Source organism: Pseudophryne corroboree, chromosome 5 (genome assembly GCF_028390025.1).
Source record: "Pseudophryne corroboree isolate aPseCor3 chromosome 5, aPseCor3.hap2, whole genome shotgun sequence".
NCBI lineage: Eukaryota > Metazoa > Chordata > Amphibia > Anura > Myobatrachidae > Pseudophryne > Pseudophryne corroboree.
In genome coordinates this window covers 842,455,593-842,472,413 of record NC_086448.1, presented here as the reverse complement: position 1 = coordinate 842,472,413, position 16,821 = coordinate 842,455,593, and the positions used below count along the sequence as shown (strand labels likewise).

Genomic DNA, 16,821 nt, shown 5'->3' with positions numbered 1-16,821 from the left:
CAGCCGGCATAGCGCAGGCACAATCTATACAGAGGTACCCACACAGCCGGCATAGTACAGGCACAATCTATACAGAGGCACCCACACAGCCGGCATAGCGCAGGCACAATCTATACAGAGGTACCCACACAGCCGGCATAGTACAGGCACAATCTATACAGAGGCACCCACACAGCCGGCATAGCGCAGGCACAATCTATACAGAGGTACCCGCACAGCCGGCATAGCGCAGGCACAATCTATACAGAGGTACCCACACAGCCGGCATAGCGCAGGCACAATCTATACAGAGGTACCCACACAGCCGGCATAACACAGGCACAATCTATACAGAGGCACTCACACAGCCGGCATAGCACAGGCACAATCTATACAGAGGTACCCACACAGCCGGCATAGCGTAGACACAATCTATACAGAGGTACCCACACAGCCGGCATAGCGCAGACACAATCTATACAGAGGTACCCACACAGCCGGCATAGCACAGACACAATCTATACAGAGGTACCCACACAGCCGGCATAACGCAGGCACAATCTATACAGAGGCACCCGCACAGCCGGCATAGCGCAGGCACAATCTATACAGAGGCACCCACACAGCCGGCATAACACAGGCACAATCTATACAGAGGCACCCGCACAGCCGGCATAACACAGGCACAATCTATACAGAGGCACCCGCACAGCCGGCATAGCGCAGGCACAATCTATACAGAGGCACCCGAACAGCCGGCATAGCGCAGACACAATCTATACAGAGGTACCCGCACAGCCGGCATAACACAGGCACAATCTATACAGAGGTACCCACACAGCCGGCATAACACAGGCACAATCTATACAGAGGTACCCACACAGCCGGCAAAACACAGGCACAATCTATACAGAGGTACCCGCACAGCCGGCATAGCGCAGGCACAATCTATACAGAGGCACCCGAACAGCCGGCATAACACAGGCACAATCTATACAGAGGTACCCACACAGCCGGCATAACACAGGCACAATCTATACAGAGGTACCCACACAGCCGGCATAACACAGGCACAATCTATACAGAGGTACCCGCACAGCCGGCATAGCGCAGGCACAATCTATACAGAGGCACGCACACAGCCGGCATAACACAGGCACAATCTATACAGAGGTACCCACACAGCCGGCATAACACAGGCACAATCTATACAGAGGTACCCACACAGCCGGCATAACACAGGCACAATCTATACAGAGGCACCCACACAGCCGGCATAACACAGGCACAATCTATACAGAGGTACCCACACAGCCGGCATAACACAGGCACAATCTATACAGAGGTACCCACACAGCCGGCATAGCGCAAGCACAATCTATACAGAGGTACCCACACAGCCGGCATAACACAGGCACAGTGTATACAGAGGCACCCACACAGCCGGCATAGCGCAGGCACAATCTATACAGAGGCACCCACACAGCCGGCATAGCGCAGGCACAATCTATACAGAGGTACCCACACAGCCGGCATAACGCAGGCACAATCTATACAGAGGCACCCACACAGCCGGCACAGCGCAGACACAATCTATACAGAGGCACCCGCACAGCCGGCATAACACAGGCACAATCTATACAGAGGTACCCACACAGCCGGCATAGCGCAGGCACAATCTATACAGAGGTACCCACACAGCCGGCATAGCGCAGGCACAATCTATAGAGAGGAACCCGCACAGCCGGCATAGCGCAGACACAATCTATACAGAGGCACCCACACAGCCGGCATAGCGCAGGCACAATCTATACAGAGGCACCCACACAGCCGGCATAACACAGACACAATCTATAGAGAGGAACCCGCACAGCCGGCATAGCGCAGACACAATCTATACAGAGGCACCCACACAGCCGGCACAGCGCAGGCACAATCTACACAGAGGTACCCACACAGCCGGCATAACACAGGCACAATCTATACATAGGTACCCACACAGCCGGCACAGCGCAGGCACAATCTATACAGAGGTACCCACATAGCCGGCATAACACAGGCACAATCTATACAGAGGTACCCACACAGCCGGCATAACACAGGCACAATCTATACAGAGGTACCCGCACAGCTGGCATAACACAGGCACAATCTATACAGAGGTACCCACAAAGCCGGCATAGCGCAGGCACAATCTATACAGAGGCACCCGCACAGCCGGCATAACACAGGCACAATCTATACAGGGGTACCCGCACAGCTGGCATAACACAGGCACAATCTATACAGAGGTACCCACACAGCCGGCATAACACAGGCACAATCTATACAGAGGTACCCACACAGCCGGCATAACACAGGCACAATCTATACAGAGGAACCCACACAGCCGGCATAGCGCAGGCACAATCTATACAGAGGTACCCACACAGCTGGCATAACACAGACACAATCTATACAGAGGTACCCACACAGCCGGCATAACGCAGGCACAATCTATACAGAGGCACCCACACAGCCGGCATAGCGCAGGCACAATCTATACAGAGGTACCCACACAGCCGGCATAACACAGGCACAATCTATACAGAGGTACCCACACAGCCGGCATAGCGCAGGCACAATCTATACAGAGGTACCCACACAGCCGGCATAACACAGGCACAGTGTATACAGAGGTACCCACACAGCCGGCATAGCGCAGTCACAATCTATACAGAGGTACCCACACAGCCGGCATAGCGCAGGCACAGTCTATACAGAGGCACCCACACAGCCGGCATAGCGCAGGCACAATCTATACAGAGGTACCCAGACAGCCAGCATAGCGCAGGCATAATCTATAGAGAGGCACCCACACAGCCGGCATAGCGCAGGCACAATCTATACAGAGGTACCCACACAGCCGGCATAACGCAGGCACAATCTATACAGAGGTACCCAGACAGCCGGCATAGCGCAGGCATAATCTATAGAGAGGCACCCACACAGCCGGCACAGCGCAGGCACAATCTATACAGAGGTACCCACACAGCCAGCATAGCGCAGGCACAATCTATACAGAGGAACCCGCACAGCCGCACAGCCGGCATAGCGCAGGCACAATCTATACAGAGGTACCCACACAGCCGGCATAACACAGGCACAATCTATACAGAGGCACCCGCACAGCCGGCATAACACAGGCACAATCTATACAGAGGCACCCACACAGCCGGCATAGCGCAGACACAATCTATACAGAGGCACCCACAGAGCCGGCATAACACAGACACAATCTATACAGAGGTACCCACACAGCCGGCATAGCGCAGGCACAATCTATACAGAGGTACCCACACAGCCGGCATAGCGCAGACACAATCTATACAGAGGCACCCACACAGCCGGCACAGCGCAGGCACAATCTATACAGAGGTACCCACACAGCCGGCATAGCGCAGGCACAATCTATACAGAGGAACCCGCACAGCCGGCACAGCGCAGGCACAATCTATACAGAGGTACCCACACAGCCGTCATAGCGCAGACACAATCTATACAGAGGTACCCACACAGCCGGCATAACGCAGGCACAATCTATACAGAGGCACCCGCACAGCCGGCATAGCGCAGGCACAATCTATACAGAGGTACCCACACAGCCGGCATAACACAGACACAATCTATACAGAGGTACCCACACAGCCGGCATAACACAGGCACAATCTATACAGAGGTACCCACACAGCCGGCATAGCGCAGGCACAATCTATACAGAGGAACCCACACAGCCGGCATAGCGCAGGCACAATCTATACAGAGGTACCCACACAGCCGGCATAACACAGGCACAATCTATACAGAGGCACCCACACAGCCGGCATAGCACAGGCACAATCTATACAGAGGTACACACACAGCTGGCATAACACAGGCACAATCTATACAGAGGCACCCACACAGCCGGCATAACACAGGCACAATCTATACAGAGGTACCCACACAGCCGGCATAACACAGGCACAATCTATACAGAGGCACCCGCACAGCCGGCATAACACAGGCACAATCTATACAGAGGCACCCGCACAGCCGGCATAGCGCAGACACAATCTATACAGAGGTACCCACACAGCCGGCATAACACAGGCACAATCTATACAGAGGCACCCGCACAGCCGGCATAGCGCAGGCACAATCTATACAGAGGTACCCACACAGCCGGCATAGCGCAGGCACAATCTATACAGAGGTACCCACACAGCCGGCATAGCGCAGACACAATCTATACAGAGGTACCCACACAGACGGCATAACACAGGCACAATCTATACAGAGGTACCCACACAGACGGCATAACACAGGCACAATCTATACAGAGGAACCCGCACAGCCGGCATAGCGCAGGCACAATCTATACAGAGGCACCCACACAGCCGGCATAACACAGACACAATCTATACAGAGGTACCCACACAGCCGGCATAACACAGGCACAATCTATACAGAGGTAACCACACAGCCGGCATAACACAGGCACAATCTACACAGAGGTACCCACACAGCCGGCATAGCGCAGACACAATCTATACAGAGGTACCCACACAGCTGGCATAGCGCAGGCACAATCTATACAGAGGCACCCGCACAGCCGGCATAGCGCAGACACAATCTATACAGAGGCACCCACACAGCCGGCATAGCACAGGCACAATCTATACAGAGGCACCCGCACAGCCGGCATAGCGCAGACACAATCTATACAGAGGCACCCACACAGCCGGCATAACACAGGCACAATCTATACAGAGGTACCCACACAGCCGGCATAACACAGGCACAATCTATACAGAGGCACCCGCACAGCCGGCATAGCGCAGACACAATCTATACAGAGGCACCCACACAGCCGGCATAGCACAGGCACAATCTATACAGAGGCACCCGCACAGCCGGCATAGCGCAGACACAATCTATACAGAGGCACCCACACAGCCGGCATAACACAGGCACAATCTATACAGAGGTACCCACACAGCCGGCATAACACAGGCACAATCTATACAGAGGTACCCACACAGCCGGCATAGCGCAGGCACAATCTATACAGAGGTACCCACACAGCCGGCATAACACAGGCACAATCTATACAGAGGCTCCCACAGAGCCGGCACAGCGAAGGCACAATCTATACAGAGGCACCCACACAGCCGACATAGCGCAGACACAATCTATACAGAGGTACCCACACAGCCGGCATAACACAGGCACAATCTATACAGAGGAACCCGCACAGCCGGCATAACACAGACACAATCTATACAGAGGTACCCACACAGCCGGCATAGCGCAGACACAATCTATACAGAGGCACCCACACAGCCGGCATAGCGCAGGCACAATCTATACAGAGGAACCCGCACAGCCGGCATAGCGCAGACACAATCTATACAGAGGTACCCACACAGCCGGCATAGCGCAGGCACAATCTATACAGAGGTACCCACACAGCCGGCATAACACAGGCACAATCTATACAGAGGTACCCACACAGCCGGCATAACACAGGCACAATCTATACAGAGGTACCCACACAGCCGGCATAACACAGGCACAATCTATACAGAGGTACCCACACAGCCGGCATAACACAGACACAATCTATACAGAGGCTCCCACACAGCCGGCACAGCGAAGGCACAATCTATACAGAGGTACCCACACAGCCGGCATAACACAGGCACAATCTATACAGAGGAACCCGCACAGCCGGCATAGCGCAGGCACAATCTATACAGAGGTACCCACACAGCCGGCATAACACAGGCACAATCTATACAGAGGTACCCACACAGCCGGCATAGCGCAGACACAATCTATACAGAGGTACCCACACAGCCGGCATAACGCAGACACAATCTATACAGAGGCACCCGCACAGCCGGCATAGCGCAGGCACAATCTATACAGAGGTACCCACACAGCCGGCATAGCGCAGACACAATCTATACAGAGGTACCCACACAGCCGGCATAGCGCAGGCACAATCTATACAGAGGCACCCACACAGCCGGCATAACACAGGCACAATCTATACAGAGGTACCCACACAGCCGGCATAACACAGACACAATCTATACAGAGGCACCCGCACAGCCGGCATAGCGCAGACACAATCTATACAGAGGTACCCACACAGCCGGCATTGCGCAGGCACAATCTTTACAGAGGCACCCACACAGCCGGCATAGCGCAGGCACAGTCTATACAGAGGTACCCACACAGCCGGCATAGCGCAGGCACAATCTATACAGAGGTACCCACACAGCCGGCATAGCGCAGGCACAATCTATACAGAGGTACCCACACAGCCGGCACAGCGCAGGCACAATATATACAGAGGTACCCACACAGCCGGCATAGCACAGGCACAATCTATACAGAGGTACCCACACAGCCGGCACAGCGCAGGCACAATCTATACAGAGGTACCCACACAGCCGGCATAGCGCAGACACAATCTATACAGAGGCACCCGCACAGCCGGCATAACACAGGCACAATCTATACAGAGGTACCCACACAGCCGGCATAGCGCAGACACAATCTATACAGAGGCACCCACACAGCCGGCACAGCGCAGGCACAATCTATACAGAGGTACCCACACAGCCGGCATAGCGCAGACACAATCTATACAGAGGCACCCGCACAGCCGGCATAACACAGGCACAATCTATACAGAGGTACCCACACAGCCGGCATAGCGCAGACACAATCTATACAGAGGCACCCGCACAGCCGGCATAACACAGGCACAATCTATACAGAGGTACCCACACAGCCGGCATAGCGCAGGCACAATCTACACAGAGGCACCCACACAGCCGGCATAGCACAGGCACAATCTACACAGAGGCACCCACACAGCCGGCACAGCGCAGGCACAGTGTACACAGAGGCACCCACACAGCCGGCACAGCGCAGGCACAGTGTACACAGAGGCACCTGCACAGTCGGCACAGTGCAGGCACCTGTCTCAGAGTCACACTACACAGCTGTTAGTGTTGGAGCCCTAGCACAATATTGCTACTGATGAGATGAATACATTTAATTCTGCACCAATCCTGCCAGCTGTAGAAACGCAATGGCTAGAGTCATAAGCTATGTGCACCAATGAGGTATTTGGCTAGATTCAGTAAATATATATATAGTACAGTTATACAGTACTGGAAACTGACTATATAGTAACACTGTTATGATGTGTTTGTATGCTATGAATTTACTATAAACTTTAATCCTGAAATATCTTTAAATATGATAGATTTACCATTTATCTAGGGTGGTACTCGGGTTTATAAGGTAGAGTAAGATATGGACATGTATCAGAGCTCTGGATAGTAATGACATTCTTCTGTATATTGTTGTCAGTGTATATGTGTTATGTTGATGTGAATAGGAACAGAAGAGAAATAGTCTGATTACACCAATTGCACAAAGGACACATTCCAGATAAATATGTTTTGTGTAAGTGGTGCAATTGTTGTGTCTTGAGTCAAGAAACTGGAAGTTACCTGTTATGACTGAACGAACCTACCCGAACTGCAGGGCATTAACGGTGAGTGTCACATATACATCTACCTGCATCTAAGCACAGCTGCTATATGTTTATCTGACACTAAGCACAGCTGCCATATCACGGCACAGGGCACCAGCACCTGGTGCCCTGTGCCGTGATATGGCAGCTGTGCTTAGTGTCACTGATGCCCCCTCCTGGTCGCTGTAACCAGACTGATGAGAGCTGTGGGGCTGTACAGTTTGGCTGGAGATGCGGTCCTTAGGTCGACCTTATTTAATTCAACACGCAATAGGTCGACCACTATTGGTCGACATGCATTAGGTCGACACCTGGAAAAAGTCAACATGAACATTAGGTCCACATGGCAAAGGTCGACACGAGTTTTTCTTAAAAAATTTAATTTATTGAACTTTTTCTTACTTTACGATCCACGTGGACTACGATTGGGAATAGTAACCTGTGCCGAGCGCAGCGAGGGACCTAGCCCGATGTGAGGGGAAATGGTACACTAATTGGGGTTCCCGGTCACTTTATGAAGAAAATTACACCCAAAAAAATTGAAAAAACCCTCATGTCAACCTTTTCCCATGTTGACCTTATCATGTGTCGGCCTACTGCCTGTCGACCAATAGTGGTCGACCTAATGAGTGTCGACCTAAATAGGGTCGACCAAACAAACCCATTCTGTTTGACTGTTACCTCTGTGTCATTCTGGTGCATTCTGTCTATGGATGAGCCAAGAGGACTGTACAGTCCAGGGGTGTGCTTCCTAAAGGGCCTGTGTTCTCTGTGTCGGTGTCTCCTGTGGCCCCTGTGGTCCTCATGGCCCCTGTGATCCCTCATTGTCTCTGAGTCTTCCACCTGTGTAAAAGACAAAATGTCAGCACAGACAGTACTTTGCGGCTATGTGCGTCCACAACACCTAACAATCCTATTGTGTATAATTATTATTTAGCATTTTCATTTTGTTTGTTATAATGTAACAATAAATTTGCTTGGTAGATGATAACCTGACCCGTCTGTTGTATGAGGACACATTCAGGATGACGGCAGTCGAAATCCTGGCGCCACAATCCCAACACACGGCCACAACACTGGTGACATGAGTTGAAATGTCAGCGCCATAATCCTGAGAGCAGGCATATCCATCGTAAGTATGCCGGGGAGGGTTAGGGTTAGGCTGCGGGAGGGGAGAGGTTAGAGTTAGGCTGCGGGAGGGGAGAGGTTAGAGTTAGGCTTCGGGAGGGGAGAGGATAGAGTTAGGCTTCGGGAGGGGAGAGGATAGAGTTAGGCTGCGGGAGGGGAGGTTTAGGGTTAGGCTGCGGGAGGGGAGAGGTTAGGGTTAGGCTGTGGGATGTGGGATGGGAGAGGTTAGGGTTAGGCTGCGGGAGGGGAGGTTAGGGTTAGGCTTCGGGAAAGGAGAGGATAGAGTTAGGCTTCGGGAGGGGAGAGGATAGAGTTAGGCTGCGGGAGGGGAGGGTTAGGGTTAGGCTGCGGGAGGGGAGGGTTAGGGTTAGGCTGCGGGAGGGGAGAGGTTAGGGCTAGGCTGCGGGAGGGGAGAGGTTAGGGTTAGGCTGTGGGAGGGGAGGTTAGGGTTAGGCTGCGGGAGGGGAGGGGTTAGAGTTAGGCTGCGGGAGGGGAGAGGTTAGGGTTAGGCTTCGGGAGGGGAGAGGTTAGAGTTAGGCTGCGGGAGGGGAGGGTTAGAGTTAGGCTGCGGGAGGGGAGAGGTTAGGGTTAGGCTGTGGGATGGGAGAGGTTAGGGTTAGGATGCAGGAAGGGGAGGTTAGGGTTAGGCTACAGGAGGGGAGAGGTTAGGGTTAGGCTGTGGGATGGGAGAGGTTAGGGTTAGGCTGCAGGAAGGGGAGGTTAGGGTTAGGCTTTAGGAAGGGGAGGTTAGGGTTAGGCTGCAGGAGGGGAGAGGTTAGGATTAGGCTGCAGGAAGGGGAGGTTAGGGTTAGGCTGCAGGAAGGGGAGGTTAGGGTTAGGCTGCAGGAGGGGAGAGGTTAGTGTTAGGCTGCAGGGAGGGGTTAGAGTTAGGCTGCAGGAGGGGAGAGGTTAGGGTTAGGCTGCAGAAGGGGGAGGTTAGGGTTAGGCTGCAGGAGGGGGAGAGGTTAGGGTTAGGCTGCGGGAGGGTAGAGGTTAGTGTTAGACTGCGAGAGGGGAGAGGTTAGGGTTAGTCTGCAGGAGGGGAGAGGTTAGGGTTAGGCTGTGGGAGGGAAGGGTTAGGGTTAGGCTGCGGGTGGGGAGGGTTAGAGTTAGACTGCGGGAGGGGAGAGTTTAGGGTTAGACTGCGGGAGGGGAGAGTTTAGAGTTAGGTTGTGGGAGGGGAGAGGTTAGGGTTAGGCTGTGGGAGGGGAGAGGTTAGGGTTAGGCTGCGGGAGGGGAGGGGTAGGGTAAGGCTGCGGGAGGGGAGAGGTTAGGGTTAGGCTGCGGGAGGGGAGAGGTAAGGGTTAGGCTGCGGGAGGGGAGGGTTGGAGTTAGACTGCGGGAGGGGAGGGTTAGGGTTAGGCTGTGGGAGGGGAGAGGTTAGGGTTAGGCTGTGGGAGGGGAGAGGTTAGGGTTAGGCTGTGGGAGGGGAGGGGTAGGCTAAGGCTGCGGGAGGGGAGAGACTAGGGCAGTGGTCTCCTCTCCTGTGAAGTCTGGAGAACGGCTGCGGTGAGGGTGACAGAGTCTCCGGCGGCGGGCATTTAAAATATGGTGCCGGTAAGTGAGCCAATCAAAACTCGCGGCCCGGCAGCCAATCAGGTGCCACCACTGCCGGTCCACGAGCTCTAATTGGCTGACGGCCGGCACCATATTAAAAATGAAGGGAGGAAGAGTGGCAGTGACTGCCCAAGCCTGTGTGCTCTGTGAGCTACCGAAAATACTACGGCGAGCTACCGGTAGCTCGCGAGCTACGGGTTGGAGATTACTGGGTTAGGGTAAGGCTGTGGGAGGAGGTGTAGGGTTCGGCTGCGGGAAGGGAGTTTAGGTTTAGACTCCGTTGGGAGGGTTAGGGTAAGGCATGGGGGTTACGTTTAGGCACCACCAGGGAGGCGTAGGATTAGGTTTCTATACATTTTCACACATCAGAATCTAAGCAGCTATACGTCTATCTGACATTAGTCAGAGAAGCTATACAGCTATCTGACACTAAGCACAGCAGCTATACATCTATCTGACACTAAGCACAGCAGTTATACATCTATCTGACACTAAGCACAGCAGTTATACATCTATCTGAATCTAAGCACAGCAGCTATACATCTGTCTGAAGCTAAGCATAGCAGCTATACATCTATCTGAAGCTAAGCACAGCAGATAGAGGTATAGCTTCTGTGATTAGTGTCAGATAGGGTTCCGGTATGAATGGTCGACCATGTTATGGTCGACAGTCATTAGGTCGACCACTATTGGTCGACATTGACATGGTCGACATGGACACATGGTCGACACATGAAAATGGTCTACACGTGAAAGGTCGACACATGTGTGAAGGGGATTGCCACCTTCCCCTCCACGGAGCGACGGGCGGCGACGCGGCGGGCGGTTTCCAGTCTGGAGGGGCTTGCATCCGAAAGGATTCAAGCCCCTCCAATCCCAGCGGCGCATTTCAAACGGCGCGCCAAGCGCGAGCCAATCAGGGCTCGCGCCTTGGCCGCCAATCAGAGCTCGCCGCGGCGAGCCAATCGGGGCTCGCCGCGTCATGGCTCCGCCCGCTCCCGGCGCCATATAAGAGGCGCTGCGGAGCGGGACCAGTCAGTCGGACGGCGGACGGCAGCAGAAGAGGAGGAAGAGCTCCAGCGGAGGAAGACGGCGGCCGAGCAGCGGAAGAAGACGTCGGCGGAGCAGAAGACATCGGCAGTGCGGAGGAAGACGTCGGCAGTGCGGAGGAAGACGTCGGCGGAGCCAAGCAGGAAGACAGAAGACGGCGACCGGCGACGGAAGTCCGGCGGAGAGTGCTGCAGCGTGTGGAGAGCAAAAGAGCTAACGAAGCTCCCCGCTGCAGCCTCTCCCTCCGCGACAGGTAGGCGGCCTTGGGCCACCTCCACCTATCTTTAACCCTCCCTAGAGCACCAGGGACAGGCACTAGGCCTGCGGGCAGAGTCAGGCCCTGTCGGCCTGTGCGCACGTTAGGCAGGCCTCCGGCCTGTGCCCTCACTCAGGCCTCCGGCCTGCGCCCTCACTCCAGGCCCCCGGCCTGCGCCCTCACTCCAGGCCCCCGGCCTGCGCCCTCACTCCAGGCCTCCGGCCTGCGCCCTCACTCCAGGCCTCCGGCCTGCGCCCTCACTCCAGGCCTCCGGCCTGCGCCCTCACTCCAGGCCTCCGGCCTGCGCCCTCACCCCAGGCCTCCGGCCTGCGCCCTCACCCCCGGCCCGCACCCCTCCGGCTGGAAGTGGGCTGTGTAGTAGCTCCTGAGGGATCCACGGCTGGTGTTTGAAGTCGACCGGCCCCACGCGGTGTATAGTCCAGGGTATTGGAAGTGTGGAGTAACGTTCCCGTCCCACACGTCGCCATCCCCCGGCCGCCGGAAGTGGGCCACCGTCTGCGCCAGACCCCCGTCCCTCAGTGTGGGCCGGTGCCCAACACCTGGAAGGTAGGACTGGTAAGTCGGGGTATGCTGTTGGGCCGGGGAATTATTCCACTGACTTGCCGGGTAGTGAACGTGATAAATTAGTCCGATCTCTGTCAGATTGGGGTAGAACCAGTAGCCTCCAGTTGTTTTAGTTTGTTTGTTTAGGCAGGCGTAGTTGGCTGTAGCGTTGTTTGCCGTAGTGTAGCCTGCAAGTAGGGAGGCTGTTCTTGTCCCAACAGGAGCGGAGAGTCGCGACAATCAAGGTGACCTGCAAGTTGGAAGTGAGTATCACCCCGTGCCCGTCTGTCTGTCATCCCTTTCCCCGGATACCGGTCGAGAGGGTCGGCTCGCGGACGCGAGGGCCCTCCCCTCTCAACACACAACGTGCGAGAGCGCGAGTGTGTGAGAACTGGGTAGCTGAGGCCTAAGGGCCAGTGATGACCTTCCGCCCAGCCGGTGAAGGTCGCGGCTACCCCTGACGCGCCCCGTACTCTAGACGAAGGTCGGGTGCACGTCTCAACCGGCATATCCTTTTCTTTGCAGACCCCCGTCATCCGCGGTGAGGTGGTGTCCGCCCTGGAGAGTGGTCTCGAGAGTGAAGTCTCCTACGCGTCTGGATATCGTCTGGCGGCGTTGCACAGGTGGGTGGAGTGACGACACCTGCACAGCAGCAGGCGGTACATCCTTGTTAGCCGCTCACATTTGGCGTAGTCGGCAGGATGGACGAAGATCAGTCACTACCCACAGCCGGGAAGCCATGGGCAGAGGTGCCGAAACTACCCTCGCGGAGAAGCTCAACTTCCAGCACCACTGACGTGGTGCCGAGGGGAACGGACGACGAGCGACGAAGGTCATCGCGTCGACTTAACGTCGGACCAGCCCTCGCCCACCTACCCCGTTACGACGGTCGCAATATGACCCTAGAGGACTGGAAGACCCGACTAGAGGCGACGTTCCTCATTTATCGGGTGCCCGTTGACCTACAAGTGCCCCTCGCCCTGAATTCCCTGGAAGGCGAGGCTCGTCGGACGATTCTTTTGCGGCCCGACGATGAACGCGATGAGCTGGAGGAGATCTATAATATCCTGGGGGATATTTATGGGGACACCTCCTCGGCGGGGACCCTCCGGCAGCGTCTGTTTGGCCGGTTCCAGAGGGAGGATGAGTCCATCCCCCAGTATGCAAACGCGCTCCAGGAGATGATGGGAGAAGTACGTCGAAAGGACCCTGATGGGTTTGGGGCGCTCACCAACACCAGCCAGATATTGCGGGATCAGTTCGCCATGGGACTCCGGAACGTGCCCCTGAGGCAGGTGATGCTGGATAAGATATCCCAGGATGACACCCTGACCTTCCATCAGGTGGAGATCGACGCCGTAGCCAGGGACCGTAATGCCAATTACGGACCACACGCCGTTTTTCCCCAGTGGGTGCAGCCGATCTCCGCGCCCGTGGCTAGCAGGGAGACCAATCCCTTAGAGACCTGTGTGCAAGACCTGAAAGAGGCCTTCCTCCGGGTGACCAAGGAAATGAGGGAAGAGGTCTCCCAGCTGAGGGAGGAGGTGTACCGGCGTGACCAGCGGGACACCAGGCGGCCCCGTGGACGAGGCACGGAACCGGACGGCCGTCCGGGAGAGGGCCGAGGCCCTCGTTGTTACCGATGCCATCGGTATGGGCATATTGCGCGGACCTGTACCGAAGCAATCCCGGAGGCGCAGTTAAACTGACCTCCCTCGCGGTAACGGGACCACCCGTGGGGGGGAGCGATGAGGAGAGATCAGCCATTAACGAACAGGCTGAATTGGTAGGAGAGTGTCCCGTGGTAGTCAGTCGCCTCGGTGGGAAAGATCAGTCCTGCTTGTTGGATACCGGCTCTCAAGTATCCACCATTTCCGAGGCCTGTTTCCTTGAACATTACGCCCATCTTAAAAGTGAGGTGTCCGAGAGCTTCATTACCCTCACGGCGGCTAATAACCTACCCATTCCCGTGGTGGGGGTGGTGTGGATGGAGATGGTAGTTTGTGGCAGAGAGCTGGGTAGGAAGGGGCTGCTGGTAGTCAGCAGCCCGGGGCTGAGCCATGGCCCAGTGATCCTCGGGATGAATGTACTCCGACATCTCGACCAGCTCTTGTTCCAGGAAAATGGGCCACAATATTGGAAGAATCTGGGAGTCCGGCGCCCCGTCCAGCAGGCACTCCAACAAGTGGGACGACGGGGGACCAGGGCCCTAGGGGCAATCGATGAGCACCTGGGTCTTTTGAAGGTCGGTCACCACCAGCGCCTGGAGTTGCCACCTCGCCAAGAAGTCCTGATCCCTCTGGAAGTACGGACTCATCAGAGCCTAAATGGCATGGTGGTGATGGTAGAGCCCACTGATGTGCTGAGGGTAGGGTCTGGAGTGATGGTGGCACGGACCGTGTCGGTGGTGACCGGGGGAAAGGTCTCCGTCCGCTTTTGCAATCTCACCGACCAGCTTTGCCGAGTCCCGGCTGGGACAGTCATCGCTCAGGTGGTGGCGATTCACGAGGATAGCGTTCAGGGTATGCGAAAACTCTCCCTACAGCCAGAGGCTTCCGAGGCATGGGCATTATCTGTTCAAGTGGAGGAACAGGAGGGGCCCGGCCCCGAGTGGAACGGCACCATGATCCGTACGCAGATGGACGTGTCGCTGGAAGAGTGCGCGGCCGGGGACGTAGCCAAGCTGGACCAGATGCTCTGGAACCGTCAGAAGGTGTTCTCCCGGCATGAGGAAGATTTCGGGTATACGGAGGACCTGCAGCATGAGATCCGCACCGGAGACGCCCCCCCGGTTTGGGAGCGGTATCGGCCGATACCGCCCCGGTTGTACCAGGAAGTAAAGAGCATGTTGCGTCAGATGCTGGACAACCATGTGATCCAGGAGAGCAAAAGTCCCTGGGCTGCACCCATTGTCTTAGTCCGGAAGAAGGACGGGACTATCCGGTTCTGTGTGGACTACCGGAAGCTGAACAGTTGCACCGTCCGGGACGCTTACCCTCTCCCTAGGATCGAGGAGTCCCTAGCTGCACTGGGCAATGCAAAAATTTTTTCGACCCTGGACCTGGCCAGTGGGTACTGGCAAGTGCCGGTGGCCCCCCAGGATAGGGAGAAGACCGCATTCGTTACTCCCATGGGGTTGTTCGAATTTTGCCGCATGCCGTTTGGGTTAAACAATGCGCCCGCCACATGCCAGCGGATGATGGAGAGGTGCTTGGGAGACTTGAACTTTGAAGCTTTGCTCATTTACTTGGACGACATCATCGTGTTCGCCGCGACCTTGGAGGAACACTTTGCTCGACTCGACCTGGTTCTTCAGCGGTTGGAAGCATACGGCCTGAAGCTCAAGCCCCGGAAGTGCCACCTGTTGAAATCCAGCTTGGAGTACCTCGGGCATGTGGTGTCACGTGATGGGGTGTACCCAACCCCCAGCAAAGTGGCGGCCGTCCAGGAATGGAAGGTGCCCACCACCGTCACGGAATTACGGGCATTTCTGGGTTTGGTGGGGTACTACCGGCGCTTCATCAAGGATTTCGCCCGGATTGCGGAACCCCTACATGCCTTGCTTCGAGGGATTGCGACCACTAAGAAAGCTGCCCTGGAGACTTGGGGAGAAGCGCAGAACCTGGCCTTTGACCAACTGAAAGGAAGTCTCACGGAAGCTCCGGTGTTGGGATACGCAGACTTTGAGAAGCCCTTCGTCCTATACACGGATGGGAGTCTGCAGGGGTTGGGCGCGGTCTTGGCTCAGGTCCAGGATGGGCAGGAGCGGGTGATTGCTTACGGCAGTCGTAGCCTGCGAGAGACCGAAAGGAACCCAGACAACTACAGTTCCTTCAAGTTGGAACTGCTGGCAGTGGTGTGGGCCGTGACCGAGAAATTTGCGGAGTACATGACCGCCGCTCACGTGGATATTTTCACGGATAACAACCCCTTGGCGTACCTGGAGACTGCCAAGTTGGGTGCCTTGGAGCAACGGTGGGTGGCCAGGTTGGCCAAGTTCTCCTACAAGATCCGCTATCGACCGGGGAAGAGTAATACCAACGCAGATGCCCTGTCTCGCTTTCCGGTGGAAACCCCCGAACCTGGTGGGGAAGAAGAGGACTGCGGCGAAGAAATGCCGGATCTCACTCGTGTGCGGCAGCCCATGGCCGGAGAGTTGTACCGACAAAACGCCCAGACTGCCTTACTTAGGTACACGGAGATGGACTGGGCACAGGAACAGCAGGCCGATGAGGGTTTGGATCTCGTTCGACAGTGGGTACAGAGGGGTCATATGCCATCCCGCCGAGAGCAGGATGGACTGACCGGGTTCTGTAGGAAGGTGGTGCGTCGTTGGGACCAATTGCGGGTCTGCGCTGGTACCCTACGGAGACACTGCTACTTGGAACAGGAAATGCGTACTGTTGAGCAGGTGGTCGTGCCAGAAGCCCGGGTGCAGTCGCTGGTGGAAGAGGCGCACGAGCAAGGGGCCCATTTGGGACCCTATAAAACATACCATTGGTTGAGACGTCAATATTTCGCCCCCCGGCTGCAGGCAGTCGTGGACCAGGTGTGTCGTGAGTGCAGGCGGTGTGCGGTAGTTAAGCCGCCGGAACAGCACGTGCCCATCCAGACGATCCGGACCAGTCGGCCGCTGGAGATGCTGATGATCGACTACGTGTTGATCGGGGAATCTGTAAGTGGGCACCAGTATGCCTTGGTAATGACT

The 16,821-nt window shown here is 55.8% G+C and overlaps 1 protein-coding gene across 6 annotated transcripts in view; it reads right to left on the bottom strand.

Annotated features, from left to right (window-relative positions):
• LOC134928666 (uncharacterized) overlaps positions 1-16,821 on the bottom strand; it is a 147,021-nt gene that overhangs the window by 30,476 nt on the left and 99,724 nt on the right. For all 6 annotated transcript variants that reach the window (XM_063924635.1, XM_063924634.1, XM_063924639.1 and 3 more), the window contains one exon: positions 8,240-8,401. In XM_063924635.1, coding sequence (XP_063780705.1) covers positions 8,240-8,401 — 162 coding nt within the window. The remainder of the gene's footprint in view (positions 1-8,239; positions 8,402-16,821) is intronic.